This window comes from Athene noctua, chromosome 12 (genome assembly GCF_965140245.1).
Source record: "Athene noctua chromosome 12, bAthNoc1.hap1.1, whole genome shotgun sequence".
NCBI classification, from domain to species: Eukaryota; Metazoa; Chordata; class Aves; order Strigiformes; family Strigidae; genus Athene; species Athene noctua.
The window spans coordinates 2,679,287-2,697,940 of NC_134048.1; the positions used below are offsets into that span (position 1 = coordinate 2,679,287).

Sequence of the window (18,654 nt, forward strand, 5' to 3'; positions counted from 1 at the left end):
GAGAGCTCAGTTAATTCCTCTCGTATGACCCAAGACACTCATCACTGCACAGGAACTAGACAGTTTAAGCAACTCTTATATAAACAGGTAGCACACAGCCCTGCTTCCAAAATAATTAGGTTACGTCTCACTGTCTACTTCCAATCAGCTCCAGAAGGGGTGGCTACACATTCAGACTACCAACCTGACTTACCAGTCGGTGTACTACAGAGTTAAGTGGCTGACACTAGTTACCGCCACCACACTATGCCATTAAGTTACAGAACATAAAAAAAAATGGAAATCTCAGTGGGGAGATTCAGATCTGATCTTCTGCACACTACACAGCATTCCCTTAAGTCTCAAACTCTGTTCTGAATACTTCTGAACTCTGGTTTTATATCATGTGCTAAGAAAGCTACATGACTGACAAATGGAGAAAATCAAAAATGCAAACTTAAAACCTAAGTCTGTGTAATTAATTTTATATAAACTATTAATAGAGTCTTCTTGAAGGAGATACAAGCAACAGACACAGGTTTTTCTATCTCCTCACTCTTTCACCCTCCTGATGCACATAGGGAGAAGAGTCACATTTTGAGTAACTCCAACTTGCAAGCGTAGTAACTGCTTCATTTCACAATGTTAACATCTACGCTCCCCTCTTACACAGGCATCACAAAGAATCGTACCAATAGCCATCTGTTTAGAGAGAGAAAGCATGTACATGAATGAAGCAGAACTCAGAAAAAATACTAACACTCAAAAAAGATACATTCTTTGGCAAGACATTTAGGTCAACAGCAATATTTACCAGATACTAGCTTTAATCAACCTGTGGTTTGAGCTAGCATTCTTTTTTTTCCCCTGTACCTGATTAATATCATAGACCCACATAACAAGCTTACCTGCAACATTGCTATGCAAGATCTTTATTTACCAACTCTAGCACAATCTCAAGACAACCACAACAAAAACTTGCTTCAGTATATTGTCAACAAACAAGAGCCTTACTAGCTGTCCCACAACAGACCCCCCCGTACCCTGTAATGGGTACCAGAACCCTGGCACAGCCACAGTGCTACACACCAGCTCTAAGCTGACAGCCAGCAGTAGCACAAAGCCCAGTGTAAGCTTCTGCACTCCACTGCAAAGCCTGAATGCAATTATTATGATTTTGATAGATGAAGGAAGCATACATGTAAAAATGTTTAAAAAAAAGTAGGATTTCCTCTTGGTACAGGCTAAATTCCATCTCAGTTCAGGCATTATGTAGGACTGTCAATAAAGCACTGCTTCTTTTCACCTGCCCAAAGCCTCCCTACTTTCCTTCTTTGGCTGAGCTACTCTAAGCACTAATACAACAAGTCCCGAAAACAGTACTGAATGGAAAAAAGTTTTTAACCAGGAATATCCCCATATTGGAAGAGGAGAGCAAAGGGAATTTTACCCTACAGAAGAATGCAACTTGCATGAGAAATAATATATGGCAAAGTAAAACAGGATGGAGAACCAGAATTAATAAAAAATATATCCAGGACTTTGAAAAAAAATCACGTTAAAAGGAGAATTGCACAAGTTGTTTATGGTATGGTCATGAAACACTGGCTTACTAACCATGACCTCTGAGATATATATAGATAGATATAAATATGCAGGCAATTTAAGAGATTGAAGAGTAGTATACTAGCCAATTTTAGTATTTCACAAAATAAAACTTGTAACTTTGTGTCTTCTCACTCCCCATGACCACTGAAAAGTTAAAATCTCAGAATCGCCTTTGCCAAAGAATTCTGAAAAGTACAGTGTTCCCATCCGGTAGAACAATTCAGCTGTCTGATACCTAAAAGCAACAACTTAAGTGTTACAACAATGAAACTCTTCTTCACAGCAAAATCCAACTGAAAGATCCAAAAATTATGAAGCTGGTACACTTAATGCACTTTCAAAGTATGGAAGTTAATTTGACTAAGATTAGGATTAGACGACTTTTTCTAATCTAGAAGGCTACTAGATTAGAAAAAATATTTAAATCATGCAAAACCTCAGAGAAATGTAATATTAATAATTCAATTACATGCACCAAATTCAGACAGTTTATCCAACTTACTCCAAAGCACAACACATCTATAAATTTCACATACCATATACTCCTTCCCACTCTGAATCTTCAGATGAAGAAAGAAAATGAGAAAGTCACTGTAATATGCCAGTATCTCAAAAGGCAAACATTTTCCAGTTAACAAGACAGTGGTGATTTTAGTAGCACAGCTGTGATATATAAAGAAGTGTCCAGAATGAAGCCTAGTTGAACTTTCTTAAAGAAAACTGTTTCTCTTATTTGATCCATATACTACATCAATGAAACATCAAGTATTTCAGATCAGATCAAATTAGGGTGAAAAGTCTTTCGTGGGTTTAAAAAAAAGCCAGTCAAGAGTTGGACTAAGGTAAGACATGTTGAAGACAGCTAACTTCAAATTTGATATTGCTACATTTTTACAAAAAAAGCTCCACCTTCGCTCAAACTCCAGCAATCCTCTCAGATTCCTCCCAATAAAGACTTTTTTTTTAATTCAAGAACACCAATACAGATCTACAAATGTATTTATTAACATTCCACATTAACAACGGCATTCCACAAGCAGAGAGCTGCAGCCACTAAATTGACAAACATGAATCACCCCTCTTCTGCAGCCCTCAACTTCTAATAGTTTTAAGTGCAACTTGGATAACCCTTCAGAGGCTAAGCTTCTAATGCCCACCTCAATTTAAATCACATTACTCATCAACCTTAAGAAAAGAAACACCAGGTTCACACATGAACCTTATTGATCATAACACAATCAAAGAATTTGTCTAGCCCAGTCTCTGACACTTTCCAAGGGGTGTCTCCCACGCAGGATGAGAGCAAGCCATGCACCTCTGGAACTGATCTTTTAGACCACAGCTCACTCACCAGCAGCACTTGATCACAAAGTCTATCTTGTCACATTCAAGCCTTCTAATGTTGAGGGAACCAAATATAATCTATTTTAATAAAGAAAAAAAACCCTTGCTGTTGTTAATGAATGGGTTTGGTCACACCACACACACACACAAAAAACAAACAGGTTTGGTCGACAACTCTGCAAGAGAGTGAATCTAGAGAGATACATACACACACTGGAAAGCATTCAATTTTACAATTGCTGAATCTCACTGTATCCTTTCAGTTTATCCTAAAGCAGGCAGATTTTATCTGGGGCCATTCATATTTTGACCTGTGTTCTGTATTTCCACTAAGTAGGTGATTACTTCCACTTTTTGCCTTCCCCAGTTTCAGAACACACCACCCATTCCCCGCACACACCCCCCCAGCTTTCCAAAGAGCAGTATCAGGCCCTCACGCCTGAATCAACTACTGAAATTCACCACATATCAACAGACACTGGTTATTAAAACTAGATTTCTCTTCCACCATTTACACTGCATTTAATCCCCCACTCTCAAACACACCAAACCATCTATGTGAGGGTCTACAGTAACTTTTAATCCTGTATTTCAACAGAAGTAACATAAGGATGGACTACTGACATCTGTATCATTAAGCATACTCTTGGCTGAACATGGTTCCTCTCCAAAATACCCTGATTTTCCTCACAAGCCTCTTTATAAACAATAGTAGGACTTCTGGAAAACTCACTGCTAACAAAACACCTCACTGTAGTGGACACTCAACAGGAATACCAAGTGCTCCAATCTTTACCACTTTCTTCTGCACGTAATTTTTGATACTTCACTGTCAAAGTGCTTCAACATTCAGACTGAGAAGGAACATGCTCAAAAGGATGCTGGTAAGGATACAGGCACCCAAGCGATTTCCTCAAACTAAAAATCAGCTCACTAACGTTCTACATCACTTCCCAGAAAACTCAGCAAAACCATGCTGAAACACTATGTATGAATAGGGTATTGTAACTGCAGGGATTAACATTTAGACATTTTACAACTTTCTGTGGAATTTCATGTTTTGGGTGCAGAATACACCAAACGGGCATCTGGGATTTTTATTTGACCACATGCTTCAAACAACACCGTTCTCCAAGAAACAACCTGTACTCCAGAAAGAGGACTGTACTACAAGTCATTTTCCCTTCGTGATGCCTATAACAGGGGGGGACCAGTAAATGAAACAGCTTTAACCTGTCAAACTTACCCTAACCCTTTGGAGGCAAGTTTGCCCTTTTAAGAAGATGGGTTGAGGGACCCATGGAGGAACCCACAAGACAAACGAGAGCTCTGCACACTAGAACCATTCATTCACAGCAGCAAAGAGCTGTCATCCTCCAGCAGTCAACTACTGTCCCTAAAAAAGAAATTTAATAGGCAACACCTTACTGAATATCCACAAAAGAACCATAATTCTTCAGAGTTGGAATATTATTTTAAGAAATCAATTAACAGTGGAGCTGAAGGTTTCTAGTACAGATGAAACCACTGTCAGGATACTAAGAATCTGTTTAATTACAGTCTGAAAAACACAAACATCTCCTAACAGTATGGTTCTCTTTCCATAGGTTATTTGACCTATAAATTCCTTCTATGCTACTAGAAGTCATACTGAATGTATATAAAAGACCTGGTTTGTTTAGGATAACTTCCCACAGAACTGATTCAATTCTTTTAATTTATCTACAATTTCTGAAGATGAAAACAACTCATATTTACGACATTCACAGGACAGCAAAGTCTGAGTCTTCAGAAGGTAAAACTAGGGTTTTTTGTGAAATAACACAATCACTGACAGTTGTTTAAAGATAGTTGTTCATTAACAAAGCGCCTGTGCTTTGCTTAAACAGATTACAGAAGGAAGCATGGCTGTCCAAACTAAAGCTAATCAGCCCGGTTTCCAGAGGGCCTAGTAGACATAAGAAATCTAACCACTGGTTGTGTGCACATGTATATGCACGTACATGTACACTTGCTGCTCTCATAAGGGTGGTGAGGCACAACCCTCTTGCTAGAAAATCTACTTAAGGCTGTCACCCTCAGCATCCAAAACCACAAAATATTTTAAGTCCTCTTGGAAACAGAATAAACAAGCTGAACTGTGAAAAAATATCCAGCACTCTTATGATGGATAAATATGATGTATAGAAACAATTTTAAGCAATGCAGCTAATCTGCTGCTAAGTGCAGCCTCTACACTTGCATACGCAGGCCTAACCAGCTCTGAATCAAGACGGTTACTTAAAAACAAAACTCCCACAAATCTGAGAGTGCAATGGTTGAAAACCACTTCTGCCTAGGTAATTTGAAGAACATCCCACCTGGCTGCAGTTGCTAGAACTTCCAGAATTAATAATCAGCATGCCCATGTGAGATCTGAGTATTAAAGGATTCATGAAGAATGAGCAAAACTAGTTTTGCAAGTCATATTCATTAAGATCCGAACAACACAGCCACAAACCCTGCATCTGAGAAACCTTAAGAAATTTGAGACACTAAGTGCAAGACCGATTTTCCTGTAGGTTGTAAGGTAGGATCCAGTCTCCCACAGGAGAAGGGATCATCACAATGAAGGCCAAGCTAGCCTGGAAACCACAGACAAGGCCATAGCTAAACTACTTGTTCAAATAACAGTTCTGTCATCTACTTTTGCAAGCAATCCTTAATGCTGGAGACTAAAATGTGACAAAAATAACAGAGAAATCACTTGCTTTTGCCAAACTGCAAAACAAGACAAAGTCCCAATGCTAGGTAGGCCACTTTGTTGCCATGATGGAAACCTAGAAGCTCACTTACATTTAGAGAGAGTATTTTTCAGCCAAACCAGCCAGAAAAATCCAGTGAAGATATTATAACAACTCCCAGAATCACTAGCTGCTTTTTCAAACACTTTCAAATTATGGCTTTTATTAATAAACTACCAGATTCTCAGGGTCTCCTTTAGGTTACGCTAACAACATTTTTAGTGTTCAAATTCGCAGTGGGGAAGACAAATACTGCTTAACTACAGAACCTTCTCAAGTGTCTTCAGTCTTTTGATCTCATACATTCATCAAGGGACATTAATTTTGTCCAGTTTTTTTAGAGACAGAGATGAAGCCCCCAAACAAAAGCACTCTTTTTTTTTATTTGCTCTTCTTTCCAGATTCCTTCTCTTCTGACATTTTCTACATCCCTACTTAAAGCACTCTGGGAATCAAAGCATGGAAACCTCGGATTAAAAACAAATTATCTAATCCTGGAGATGAGTGGACACCTACTGCTTAGAAATCTAAAGAAAGCATTCTCACAGACAATAGAAAAAGCAGTGATACTTCCTAGATTTGTTAAAATACCTTGAAATCATTTTGAACACTGACACCCTAGGTGTAAACCCATACCTCAGTGACTGACTGCCCTAGTAACACTAGACATCTACACTGGCAATTTACAGAGCCAGCAATAGGTTTTAGGACACACCAGTCATCAGGGACAAGAGACAAAGTGAAGCACTTTTTCAACTGAAAATAGGTTTAAAAAGGGATCAGATTATTCAAATTCTCTTAGTGTCCAGAGTATCCCAGAAACAGCCTTCCCTGCAAAATTTGGTCCTCAATGGTTACATTAGGTTAGAATCATCTTAGGGGGACCACCTTTAATTAGGCTGCTGCAACTTGCTGCTGACAAAAGCTATGCTATGTTGTAAACTGGGTTTTTTTCAAATTCAAATGCAATGAGGGCCCAAAGCCTGAGTCCCTTGCCCCCTTTGCTTCTTCAGAATGAATGAATTCTCCTTTAAGACTATATATAGCTTTACATCTGAACACCTGCAAAATAAATGCCATTTTATCTAGCTCTTAAGGGTGTTGAAAGCTAAAGTTTGAAGAGTGCAATTTCAGCACACTACTAGTAGTCTATGTACCCATGATGGTCAAACAGGATTTGTTTAAAACCAGGGTTTTAACATCTTCTTGACCTTGGAATTTTGAAACTGACAATTTTCAAATCCATTGCAAACACTCAAGTCACAAATCTTAGATTAAATTAGTCAAGCTTTCACTATGAAAGTAACAAATGTAACAGCACTATGTTCATGTAATCTGGTTTCAAAACATGAACCTAACTATGCATTTTCCATCATATCTACAGAAGGGAAGAAATATTTTTGTGAAAGTCAAAACAGAGGAACAAGAATTTCAACTGTAAATTTCTGAAATAATGAATTAACAATTATATATTGACCAAAGCAGCAGAAAAAACTGTCATTTTAGTAAGTCTACTTCCTTCCATTCTCTCCCCTTTAATCCTCCCTCTGGTAACACATGTAGTCTCATCTGGTCAGTGAAATACCACTTAATTCAAATTAAGTTTTCTTTGTTTCCACAGAACAAGGGGACCAGGCAACCCTCAACACCTGTAAGAATTACAGGCTTGTTTTCCATGTTCTGCTCCCCATCGTCCTGGTAAATTCCTGGACTTGTGATTATTTCACTAGGGTCAAAATTTACAGGTTGACAGATCTGTGTGCAAGTTAGGTTCAGAAAAAAACTATACAAGGAAAGTACCTGCTGCCTCCAGTAAGGCTTCCAGTCTTGCTTGTGTTTCTGGATCCACAGTTCTCAAGTCCGCACCTTCTGCAGCACTCGATAAGAATAACTCCGACGTGGTTTTAAGTACTGGGTTATCAAGATCTTCTTGGTCCAAAATAAATGATTCAACCTGTTTGCCAAGTTAGAAAAATAATTTTACCAATTTTGAAGTTTTATACTAAATTTAAAATATTAGGAAAGACACAAAATAATTTAACTGTACTGTCATAATCATGTTTTAACTATACAAATTATAGAACACAACCATAAAAATCATCTGGTGAACTCACTGAAAATGTCACTGAAATCACAAAGGTAAAAATTCTACATGAAAAACATTTCATTGTAAAAATTACAATTAAGATCTTGAACTACAGCAAGGGCAACTCATATTAAATACTGAAAAAATGTTATACACCTTTGGACAGTTAATCACCAAAACTGACTGCCACAAGAGGCTGTAGCATCTTTGTCACCAGAAGTCTGTCTACACTGTTATTAAAAAAAGCCATCCGTAATGACTCTGTTATAGCTGAACCTATCTGAGAGCCAAGGAGGCATTGAATACTGTCCCAAGATACCTTTCAGTTCTCTTTTAAAAGTAATTTCAAATAATGCAGCACAAAGATTTTGTTTGAGTAGAAACACCATAGTGGACTAAACTTCAAAACCAAAACTTCTGTTTCCAAGCTGGCACTTAGTATTACCCTTCTAGATGAGAACAGATAGGTAGAACAATTAAGCAAGCAGGTATTCCAACTAAACAGCAATAATGCCGTCCCACCAGTGGCCCACATGATCTCCAAATACAAGCTCATGGAATTACTCAACATAACACACTGTAGTTTTATGACAGCTTGCCAGAGTAAACAAGGAGGATCCCTGACTCATACTCTAATGAGAGCAGAACTACATTTCAGAATCTGTCCCAAGTTCAGACAAAATTTCCTCTATTTTCAGTAATATTTTAAGATAAAACAACTTTCATAATTAGACATCTGTTCAACAGTAACAGCGCCTTAAATATCCCGTAGAAATGAGACATGCTTGTTATACAACCCTTGCTGCCCTTTCCCACCCACTTCATGACCCAGTCTCATCTCCCTTTCTCTGTTTTCCCCTAATACTTCCCCCTATCTTTCTCACGCCAGTAGCAAACTATCATCATATTCAGCCCTATCACACACGACCATACAACGTATCCTTATGAAAGGGATAGTTTATGTTTAAAAAAAAAAAAAAAAAAATCAAATCAGGCCATCTGCAAATTCATTAAGTGCCCCATTGTGTGAAAAAATGTTAAGAGGAGTCTGGAGAGCTACCTAGAGCACTGCTATTCAAGAGCAACTTGTGCTAATTTCTTCCCCTTTTTGATATGTAAATGTTCTGTAACATTATCCCCCAGTATCCAAGCCAATCCGTGGGCACCCAGTAAAATGCAGTGCTAACATGGGCATCAAGGAGAGAGGTTTTTAGGAACACAGAACATTATTTCCGCATCTCAGTGGGTACGCATCACATTGGTATCTTACAGGTATTTTACCTTGTGTGCCAAGGCACAAATATTAAAGCTAAAACAGGAGGCTGTGATTTAGGGCTTGAAGAAGCAAGATTTCTAGATTAGTCTAGACAACAGTACTAAAATAAGAGGACTGTCACGGTGGGAAAGAGCTGAACATTAAACAAGCAGAAAATTAGTGACCTAAACCAGTGATACACATTTTTGCTAAAAACAAAGAGCAAATATTTACAACTCAGAGTAAAATGTATCTCAACCGTAACACTCCCGTCTGCAGAACTCAAATTCCATGTTATGTCCATCTAGCCAGTTTAAGGGCTCCCTGCTGGCATAATCTCTGATGCAAAACTGACTTCTGAAAAAATTCACCCTTATCTACAGGGTTTTTAATTTTCTTCACCAAGACTACACAAGGCACTTTGCCTCACCAATATGATAGAAATATTATTCCTATTGCAACAATGTTTGGGTGACCTGGCAACTGGCAGAAAATCCCACTGTGTGCATAAGTGATCATTGGTTATATATACAGCTAAGAACTGCAGACAAGAAATTTTATTGCATGCTAATGGACTCTTTCAATTACACCACTGAATTTAACACCAATTCTCCCTTTTGAAGACATACCAAAAGGGATAAAAATGCTACCTACCACTGAAGCAGCTGCACTTACGAACAAATACTGCAGAAACAAACACTGCTTGATTCTGGCAAATCCTAACTTTCAGTCTCAGAACAGCTTAACACCCAGGCAAAGGTAAGCACATCAGGCTTAATCAATCTTCCAGAAGTTGTCCCACTACAAGTTTTAAAACTTTATTTTTTGACACTTTGGTAAAGATATGGACCATTTTCTCCCCAACGTGCTGCCACCCCAAGCTCACTTGTATATATTTACAGAGCAGTACCTGCAACAACACACGTCTTGAACCTAAATCAGCATTAATTCACCATTCACAAATACTCTATCAACTTGAAAGGAACTTCCTTCTTTCCCTCCAAGAGGAAGTACACTGTACTTACAGGAACCTCTAAAAAAGTCCGTCTTTTTAATATTGATTATGCAAACACCACTTATTAAAGTGAATTACTGATACAGCTTTAACTTAGGGTACAAGATGGGTAGTACTAGTACAGTCTGTTCTTTCCACCACTTTTCAACTCTTACTGCCTTTCAGCTCTTTAGGTTTGCAACTGTACTTCCAGAGACCTCACACATTTAAAGCTTCAAACAAAAATCTTGCTTCATACACAGTATTTTCATCTTCATTTTATATCACAGCAAGAAAAGGCAGCTGCTTTCATTATTTCTGCACATGTTGAGCACCAATTTTTAGGTTTTGTCTTGATTTGTAGTAAGAGCTTAATAACGTATGCACAATTGAGTGTGAAAATACTGAAAATCCATATGCAAAATGTTAAAATATCTGTACCATTGCCAGTCTCCCAGAACAAGTTTCAATGCATTTTCAAGTCAGAATGTCTGACGTTTTTGTAAATCAGTGCAATTTCTCACACACTAAGACAAGGCTAGAGAGGATGAACAGTGAGATACCTTATCACTAATAGCAGAGTAAGAAATTCCCTAATCAACAAGATGTCTTTTGTGAATGGAAGAAGTATCCTGCAGTGAACACAAATTTTTTAATTTAATAAAAAAAAAAAAAAAAAAAAAATCAAACTACCCCACACATACCAAATTTTACTTTTTAAACAAACAAAAAAACCCATTACAAAAACAACAAAAAGAACCCCAAACACATTTCATGTTAGCATTCCTGGAAGACTTAATACACTGCTCATGTGGCAAAATTTAGGCACTCTGCTCTATTCTAATCAGATCTGCAGCAAAGTGATAGAGTAACCAGTCACTGCGCTATTTTTGGATTATTTCACAAGCTGCTTTGGGCAGTTAATAAGCATCTTACTTGCTAAGGCTCATTAGGAACACATGAATTCAAGACATTATTCTAACTGCCAAAAACAATTGCAACTAGGAATAATTTCCAACCAAAACCCAAAGAAGCTGCTGAGCTGCATGGGACCTGAGGACAGGGCGCTGAACATCAGCATACTTCACTACATCGTCGTGTTTCACCCTCATCCACAGGAATGATGGACCTTTCCTGAAGTTCTGCCAAGGACTGCAGCAGCCTCACAGCTCTGCAGATCCAGTTACACCACTGGTTCCTCCCTCCATAGCAGCTACATTCACAGCCATTGGGACTCAAGTACATCAGTATTTATATGTTAATTCCATGACTGAGTTTACCTCAGGTCAGGAGTATGTAAAGGCGACTCTGCAAGAACTAACTTCACAACTAACACTAGCAATTCTTGGAAGATAGAAAATGACATACAGGGTTAGAAACACATTTCTAATATTAAGTCTAAACAGATCTTTCCTACGTTGCACTACTAAAAAAAAAAAAAAAAAAAAGACTTTTTGCCAGAATAGCCGAGCTGCTCACAAATAGCCTGTACTGACACAGGCTACAGACGATAGAAAATCTTCCTCTTGTAGCTGTATCAGCACCATTCTCTCCTCCTCCTCCAGGCAAGGGCAGCAGCAGAGACAGCTCTTTCTACCTTCTCCAACTTGTGCCAAACTAGTACCTCTAAGCAGACTATCTTTACAAAAAGTGTTAATAAGAAAGAGAAAACTCCTAGTAAATCATTTCCCTGGACTTGCATTTTCCAGATACACTCTGAGCTATGAACACTTTTTTGGGGTAAAATTACTCCTTGCTCTGTGTTTGTGGAGCTTCAACTAATAACGAGGACCTGAGCCCTTGACTGGGACTCCTGAACTCCTATTTATTATGGAAATAAATGACTACCTTATTTTCTCTTTTGTGTTAGGTAACCCTTCCTCATTATTTCTGTAACAGTTCCATTTGGACGTATGTCTAAATACATCTGAATATATGCAGAGGGACCTTGGCTTCCTTAAGGCCTGTAGATCAGGCTGCAAGTTCATGCCTATGAAGTTGAAAATATATTACCTATATTTAAACTGTTTTAATTCCATAATTAACAAGATGTGCAATGCTGTATTAGGATCACACTAGAAAGATCCTGTGGTGTTGTCTGATAAACCCAGCATCTGACAGTTTATGCTGCCAAGGCCTTTATTACACTGAATGCCAATATCTGAATACTACTCAGAATCCTGCACAAAAAGTTTTGGGGAATACTGATAGGACATCAGATACCATAAGTTAAGACTAAAAAGGAGTCTTTATTTCAAATTTGACACCAAATCCCTTTAAATTCAACATAAAAAGAATGTCAGCTTCAAAACTATTAAAAATAATGATTCCAAGAAGAAAGTTAAGTGGAAGACTTTGTCACTGACATGGCACTCTTAGGAGCTTCTTGGGACAAGTGCACCACTACACCCCTGGTGCAGACTCGTCACACCAGCAAAAGGACTGACTTTGGTTTCCTTGAAGGTGTACTTTTCAACACTGCCCACTCCCCCAACCCAGCCATGCCAGTCAATCGTTTTTGCATCTACTTAAGGCACCTTCCTGGCATTACTATTTCAGTTTCAAGAGGTGGCATAAAGTTAGAGGAAAAACCACACACGAATATGGGTATTTTCACAAAACCTTTCAGTGGGACTTCAGTATACTGTCCCTTCCTTGGCACTTCAAAGCCTGAGGAAAAAAAATAAACATTTTGTGGAAGTACTTCAGAATCAGTACAGAAGAACAACATATAATCAACGTAAACAAAATTCAGACATGGATGACATAAGACCATACCCATGTTGTTAGGCTTGAACTGTAATTTCTGAAGACAGTTTCTTCAATTAAAAAAAGTTTCAGCCCAAGAAGACAGAAGCCACTAATATCTGTGAATCACCAAGAGATCATCTTCCAGTGGTGGCCCTATGGATCTTGTGATCACAAAGTATCCTAACAACCCAGGGGAGTTACAGGGTGCTTGGGGACATCACCACCTCAACAGAGAAAGTAAAGTGTTTGAAGTATCATTTCCAGTCACTGCTCACCTTGTGACATGTCAGGCAGCTATAAGACACCACCAGCATGGGTTGATTGAACACATCAAAAAAGCAGAAAACGGCAGGGGGAGAAGATGGAACAAATAATTTTCTACCACTTTACTGAATTTCATGGACTTACTTATGGGTCTGATAAACTGGAACATCATTCTTCTGGGAATAACAAATCATTAGATCAGATCAGCTCCCTGAAAGGCTACAAACCCAACTGTCCCCCACATTTAAGCAGAGCTGTTAGTACCAGCACATCACCTTAGCTTAGCAGTCTACAGCAACAGTTTTGTAGGCAGTAAATTAGATTGGGAGGGTGGAGAAGAGGAGGGGTGCAAATCTATTTAGCTCCAATTACAATAGGAAGGTGACTAACTTGAGGCAGAAGTATCTAAGGGACAGCCTTTATTCCAATATATATAAAACAATTATCAGATTATGAAACAAACAGCTATAGGATCTGGGCTGTGATAAAGTCATTTCAAAATACAGGTTCATTTTGCAAATGCTGCTATAGACACAGTGTAAATAAAGGTGGACACAACGTTTTGCTTTGTCACTGGAGACAAGGAAAGTGCCTCTCACACACAGAGTGTGGTCCTTAAATCTGGCATTCATGTACAAAACTATGCCGTATGTTCTTGATGTGTTAGCACACACTCAAACCGATCGCAGCGTTAAAACAAGCTGGCTAGAACGATGGGCGAGACAACCAGCAACGACAGAGGAGGCCTGACAAATGTATGGCAGCTCCTCTCTGCTCAGTCTGGCCCCATCAAAGGATCTCAAGCATGGCACCCCAAGTCAATTCTCAAAATTATGGCTAGTACTTGAAACATGCAGGTAAAACAATAAATCAGAGTTTTCTTGAACTACACTTCCATGCCAGAGATTGTTTATCCCAGGTTTTCAATTCTCTTGTGCTAATACCAAACACATAAGCAGGCATTCATGAGCAAGTGTCTGTCATATGATTCACATAAATTTAATCACTTAGCTAATTTCTCTCTTAAGCAATCAACACTAGATAAACTTATGCCAATTTAACTAGTTTTGAATACTACAAACTACACCTTATCACACACCTCTGGACAGAGCTGTCTCACTTATAGTTCTTCCACAAACAAAAATTCTCCAATTCTTTTTTATTAAAACACTGTTCCACAACAATAAGCCTGTAAACTACAACTGCATCCCCAGGTAACCCTCAATAAAACTAAGCCAGAGAACAGAAAGGTTGAGTCCTCTTGGTATAAGAGGTTGGCAGTGTTAAGCTTCTCTGTATAGCAGAAAAGAAAGCATTACTCATTTCAGTCACTACTGAAAAAAAATCCCCAACTGTTAAAAAGCAGGGGCTGCAGCCATCACATATTCAATGTCTGATAAACAAAAATAATTGTGACTAGGTTTTCCCAATGTACAAGAGAATCTTTTGCATCAAGGAGCTGCCATTTACAGAACTAGAACCGACAACTGAAGCATACTCAAAATTCACACAAATCCCAGTAAATCAGCTGTCTGTTCCTGACATGTATGGTCTTCATATTGAACTAAACCAATGAATGGAGATCAGTAAACCTTACTAAAATAAGCACCATTTACAGTAATCACTCCTTATTTTCATGTATTCTACCACAGTCCATGTTTTCAGTGCTCTATATTCTCCACATGCTTTAAGATTCCCTCCTGTCTCCTGTTTTTTCTAATAATCCTGTACAAATAGCCCCTCTTCTTTCCTCAGCTCAAACCAAGAAACAGCAGGTGTAACTCAGTATTCTGATTTATTAGAATATAAACCAGGATTGTTGCATCAATTTAACCAGGGCTTTCAGGGTGGGATCCTTGCTCAAGTATTAAATCACAGGCATTAAAACAAAGTGGAGGAAACTTGAAAACAAAAGATGAACAAATGCATTTGTTTGCTGATACTCATCCAAGATGGCAAGTATTCTAAGCCACCTTCTTGGGAACAACCTTTTAAGATCTCTTGTTAATCCAAAGGGACACAGTGCATAAAAAAAAAAAAAAAAATCATACAAGTGGATCCAATGAACACAGCGCAGTCTAGTAATTCAAAAACTTGTTCCCTGGTCAACCCATGTGTTTCAGACAGAAAGGAGTCTCAACATTTAAAGTGACTAATTAAAGTTATCTAGAGGCTTATATCAAACAGAAAATCATACTGGGCTTTCTGCTATTCTCAGAGCTAAGGCTAGTGGTAGCTATTTTTTCAAGGCCTGTATAAACATTTTTGTGCATGCTCTGCTACTGCAAAACCAGCAGAAACCATAATGTATCTACTGATCCATTAGCCATTTAAAAGAAACTATCATAACAAATAACACAGCAGGAATCACTATCTAGAATATGATCCAATGAAAAGATATAGCTGTAAAAGGGCTTTAAAATGTAATCATTTTAGAAAAACAATGGAAATATATACATTTATATAAGTTACTGAGTTTACCCTAACAAATTCTAAACGTTAAGCATCCACTTCATAGACTCCCTTTTTTCCTGGCTACTTTGTCCCACTGTGGATGAACACATGCTCCAAACAGATGATGCTCTGAAGTCACCATGATTGAGGAACATGGCTCCAAAGGAACCATTCAACCCTGAAAGCTGATCTCTCTTCCCCTCGTTTGAAACACGATTGATTTACTACCTACCTGTCACGTGACACCGTTAGTTTTATTCATGATTTTGGAAAGGGAAGAGTTCAACAGGATTAGCGATTTTCCTAGAAGATGATATTAGTTAATCAGTAATCTATGTTTTACTGAAGGCAAATAAGACTAACTTATGAAACTTAATGCCCATGAAACATTAAAATGACCAGAGAGGTGCTTTTTAGTTGGCCCACTGTTCATCAGTGAGTAAAACATCAGGTTTTTTACTTGACAAATAGGGAATAATTTTTCCTGAAGGATGAGTATACAGTTGGGTAACTTTCAAAACCTCCCCTGGTCAGCAGAGCCACAAATGTTCCTCCTCACTCACCACCAGCATTCTGACAAACACAACATAGTAACTCAACCACAAGTAGCCCCTCTCAGTCTAGGACACTCTTCCTTCAGATGCTGGGATGCTTTGGAAGAGCTAAAGATGAAAAGAAGTTTGAAAAAATCTGCACAACTCACTCTTAAAAGCAAACAAGCAAAAATGAGTAAGTGGTCTCACCCCATTAAAATTATTTAAGAAGTAACAGGATCCAGCATAGACCAATTCTTTTATTTGTGTTTTATGGTAGTGTTTTCTATATGCATTTGAACAGACTACGCACAATACTGAAAAAAATGAGAAAATTTTCTAGTATTTTATAAAGCTTTCAAATAATCAATGTTGCCTAAGAAAATACTAAGTGATGAGTTGCAAGAGTGAAAGGAAGACATTATCCTCTGATAGGATGCATTTCCATAAATTTCACTTGCACAGCATTCCTCCAAAAATACGCAAAATGAAACCTCTGCACCTTCACAACAAAGAGAGCTAGTTATCAGGGGAAAAAAATACAGACTCTTTATTAATGAGGTCTACTAAAAGGTTAGAGCTCAGACAAGCATATTATCCTAACTAAACAAACACTTAAATCCAAGTATTAGTTCCCCTGTACCCATTTTTTCCCCCCTTACTCAAAGACAGCATGGTCCAATAATCCCTGAGACCAGGCACTTTTCAAAAACTTCCTAAATTTACAAAAGTTCTTGAATAGATTTCTGAACTTTTGCTTACAGTATTCCATTCCTCACACAGACATTCCCATTAGGGACATAATCTTCACACAAGAACTTTAGACAGCATCTGCATGCTACATGGGCTGCAATTAGGAAAGAAAGTATCCACAGAAGTAAAATTAAAGCACCCTACAGAAGACTTGAGGCTTCAGAGTTTAACTTAAACACCAAGTCCTGATAGTCCTCAAACAAGCTGTAGAAGTTATTCTTCTTGCTTCACGAAATTTTAAGTGCGAAACAGATCTAAGAAAGGTTCCTTTATTCATATAAGTCAGACTTGCCTGTTTTAAATCTGGGAGTCACTTTAACCCCCTAATAACGGCTTAATACTTCTAAAGAATCTTCATACATGTTACAAGAACTCAAAATGACCTACTAAGATCAAAGCTATACAGCCTCCTCACCTGCAGGGTCTAAACCCCAGTTTAGAACTCTTTCAACAAACATGCCAATTCAGTAATGTTGCTGCTCCCAGTTTTAAAGGCCAGGGCACATGTGTGCACAGAAAAAGAACTGCCTTTCTATTACCCTTCCCTCCACAGCTACCCTTCTTTTAAGTGAATTTCATAGGGATGGTTTAAGCTCTAAGCACAGGACAATGTTGCAACAGCATCATCCAGCCATCCTTACAGCTATATTTCAGGATCCTCCGAGATGAGGAAAGGAGAGCGGAGAACATCCCAATATCAAGCCCACAGGGGAGGGGTGGGTAGCCCCAATTTAAATCAGAAGACAAAACCTCGTGATTCCTGAGCTTTGGTCTCGCCTTGTGTTAATGCTCAAATGAACCCTTGCCCCACCCAGACCATAGCCAGTTGACTGGTGAAACCTATGTGCAAATTTTTAACTAAATATGGATGTTCTGCTAAATTTGGTATATCTCCCCTTACCAAGGGGTTGCACCACATATTTATATAATTATACAGTAGTATTTCACATCTTTACTGTCTACACCTATCATTAGAAAATGGCTGCTGACATTTATTTTAGGTCATGTACTCAAATGGGTCAAACCGCACTGAAGGGAAACTAGAGTTCTGCAAGAAACTTTAGAAATCAGTTCATTTTAAAGGTGTTATTGAATTATAAGTATTAACCATAACTAGACAGATTGTTTCTGGCTACCACAGGCCAGACTTTCAAGGTTACTGAGATACCTACCAAGATTCTTCCACAAATTAGATGCCTAATAAAGCTGGGAACAAATGAACGCCCTACGAACCAGCTCTCTGCATCCTTAAGCATCATCTCAATACTCATGAAAGCCTGAATCCATTATCCCTCAATATTTTCCAATCAGTGAATAATTCTTGAAGAAAATTTTCCATTTTGTTCCACCTCGTACTTCCTCAACTTTGAAAGAGCTAGTCAAAATAAGAAAAACATCAACTGCTAAACTGAAAAAAGGCTTTCCTGCTTAATATTACCTACCTGAATTTGCATCAACTTTTTGAATTCCGATTCCTTATGGTCAAGAAAATGCTGCTATTTACATTATTTCAAATATAATACAGAAAACTAAAACATATAAGCATTATCTTAACCTCAGAAGTCAAAGATATACTGTGTATTCGATTTAAGAAGCAGCACAGTGTTGAGAAGGATCATTAACATAGCAACCACTTTAACAGACTACACTGCCAATTTAAAACAAACTACCTAAGTATTTACTCTAAATTCAAAACCCAGTTTAAAAATTCAGAGACCTTGGACTGGAGGATTGGAGCAGGGGGAAGGAAAAAAAAAGATTAAGTCCCAGACAAAATCTCCAAGTACTGAACCAATCTGGAGTGCATGCCATTCAACTATTAATTCTACTCATTGTAGGAGGTAGGTTAT

General features: G+C 38.1%; 1 protein-coding gene across 4 annotated transcripts in view; it reads right to left on the reverse strand.

The window, feature by feature from the left end:
* The window catches only part of ANKHD1 (ankyrin repeat and KH domain containing 1), a 114,854-nt gene that overhangs the window by 91,830 nt on the left and 4,370 nt on the right, over nt 1–18,654 (reverse strand). For all 4 annotated transcript variants that reach the window (XM_074916424.1, XM_074916423.1, XM_074916422.1 and 1 more), the window contains exon 2: nt 7,515–7,668. In XM_074916424.1, coding sequence (XP_074772525.1) covers nt 7,515–7,668 — 154 coding nt within the window. The remainder of the gene's footprint in view (nt 1–7,514; nt 7,669–18,654) is intronic.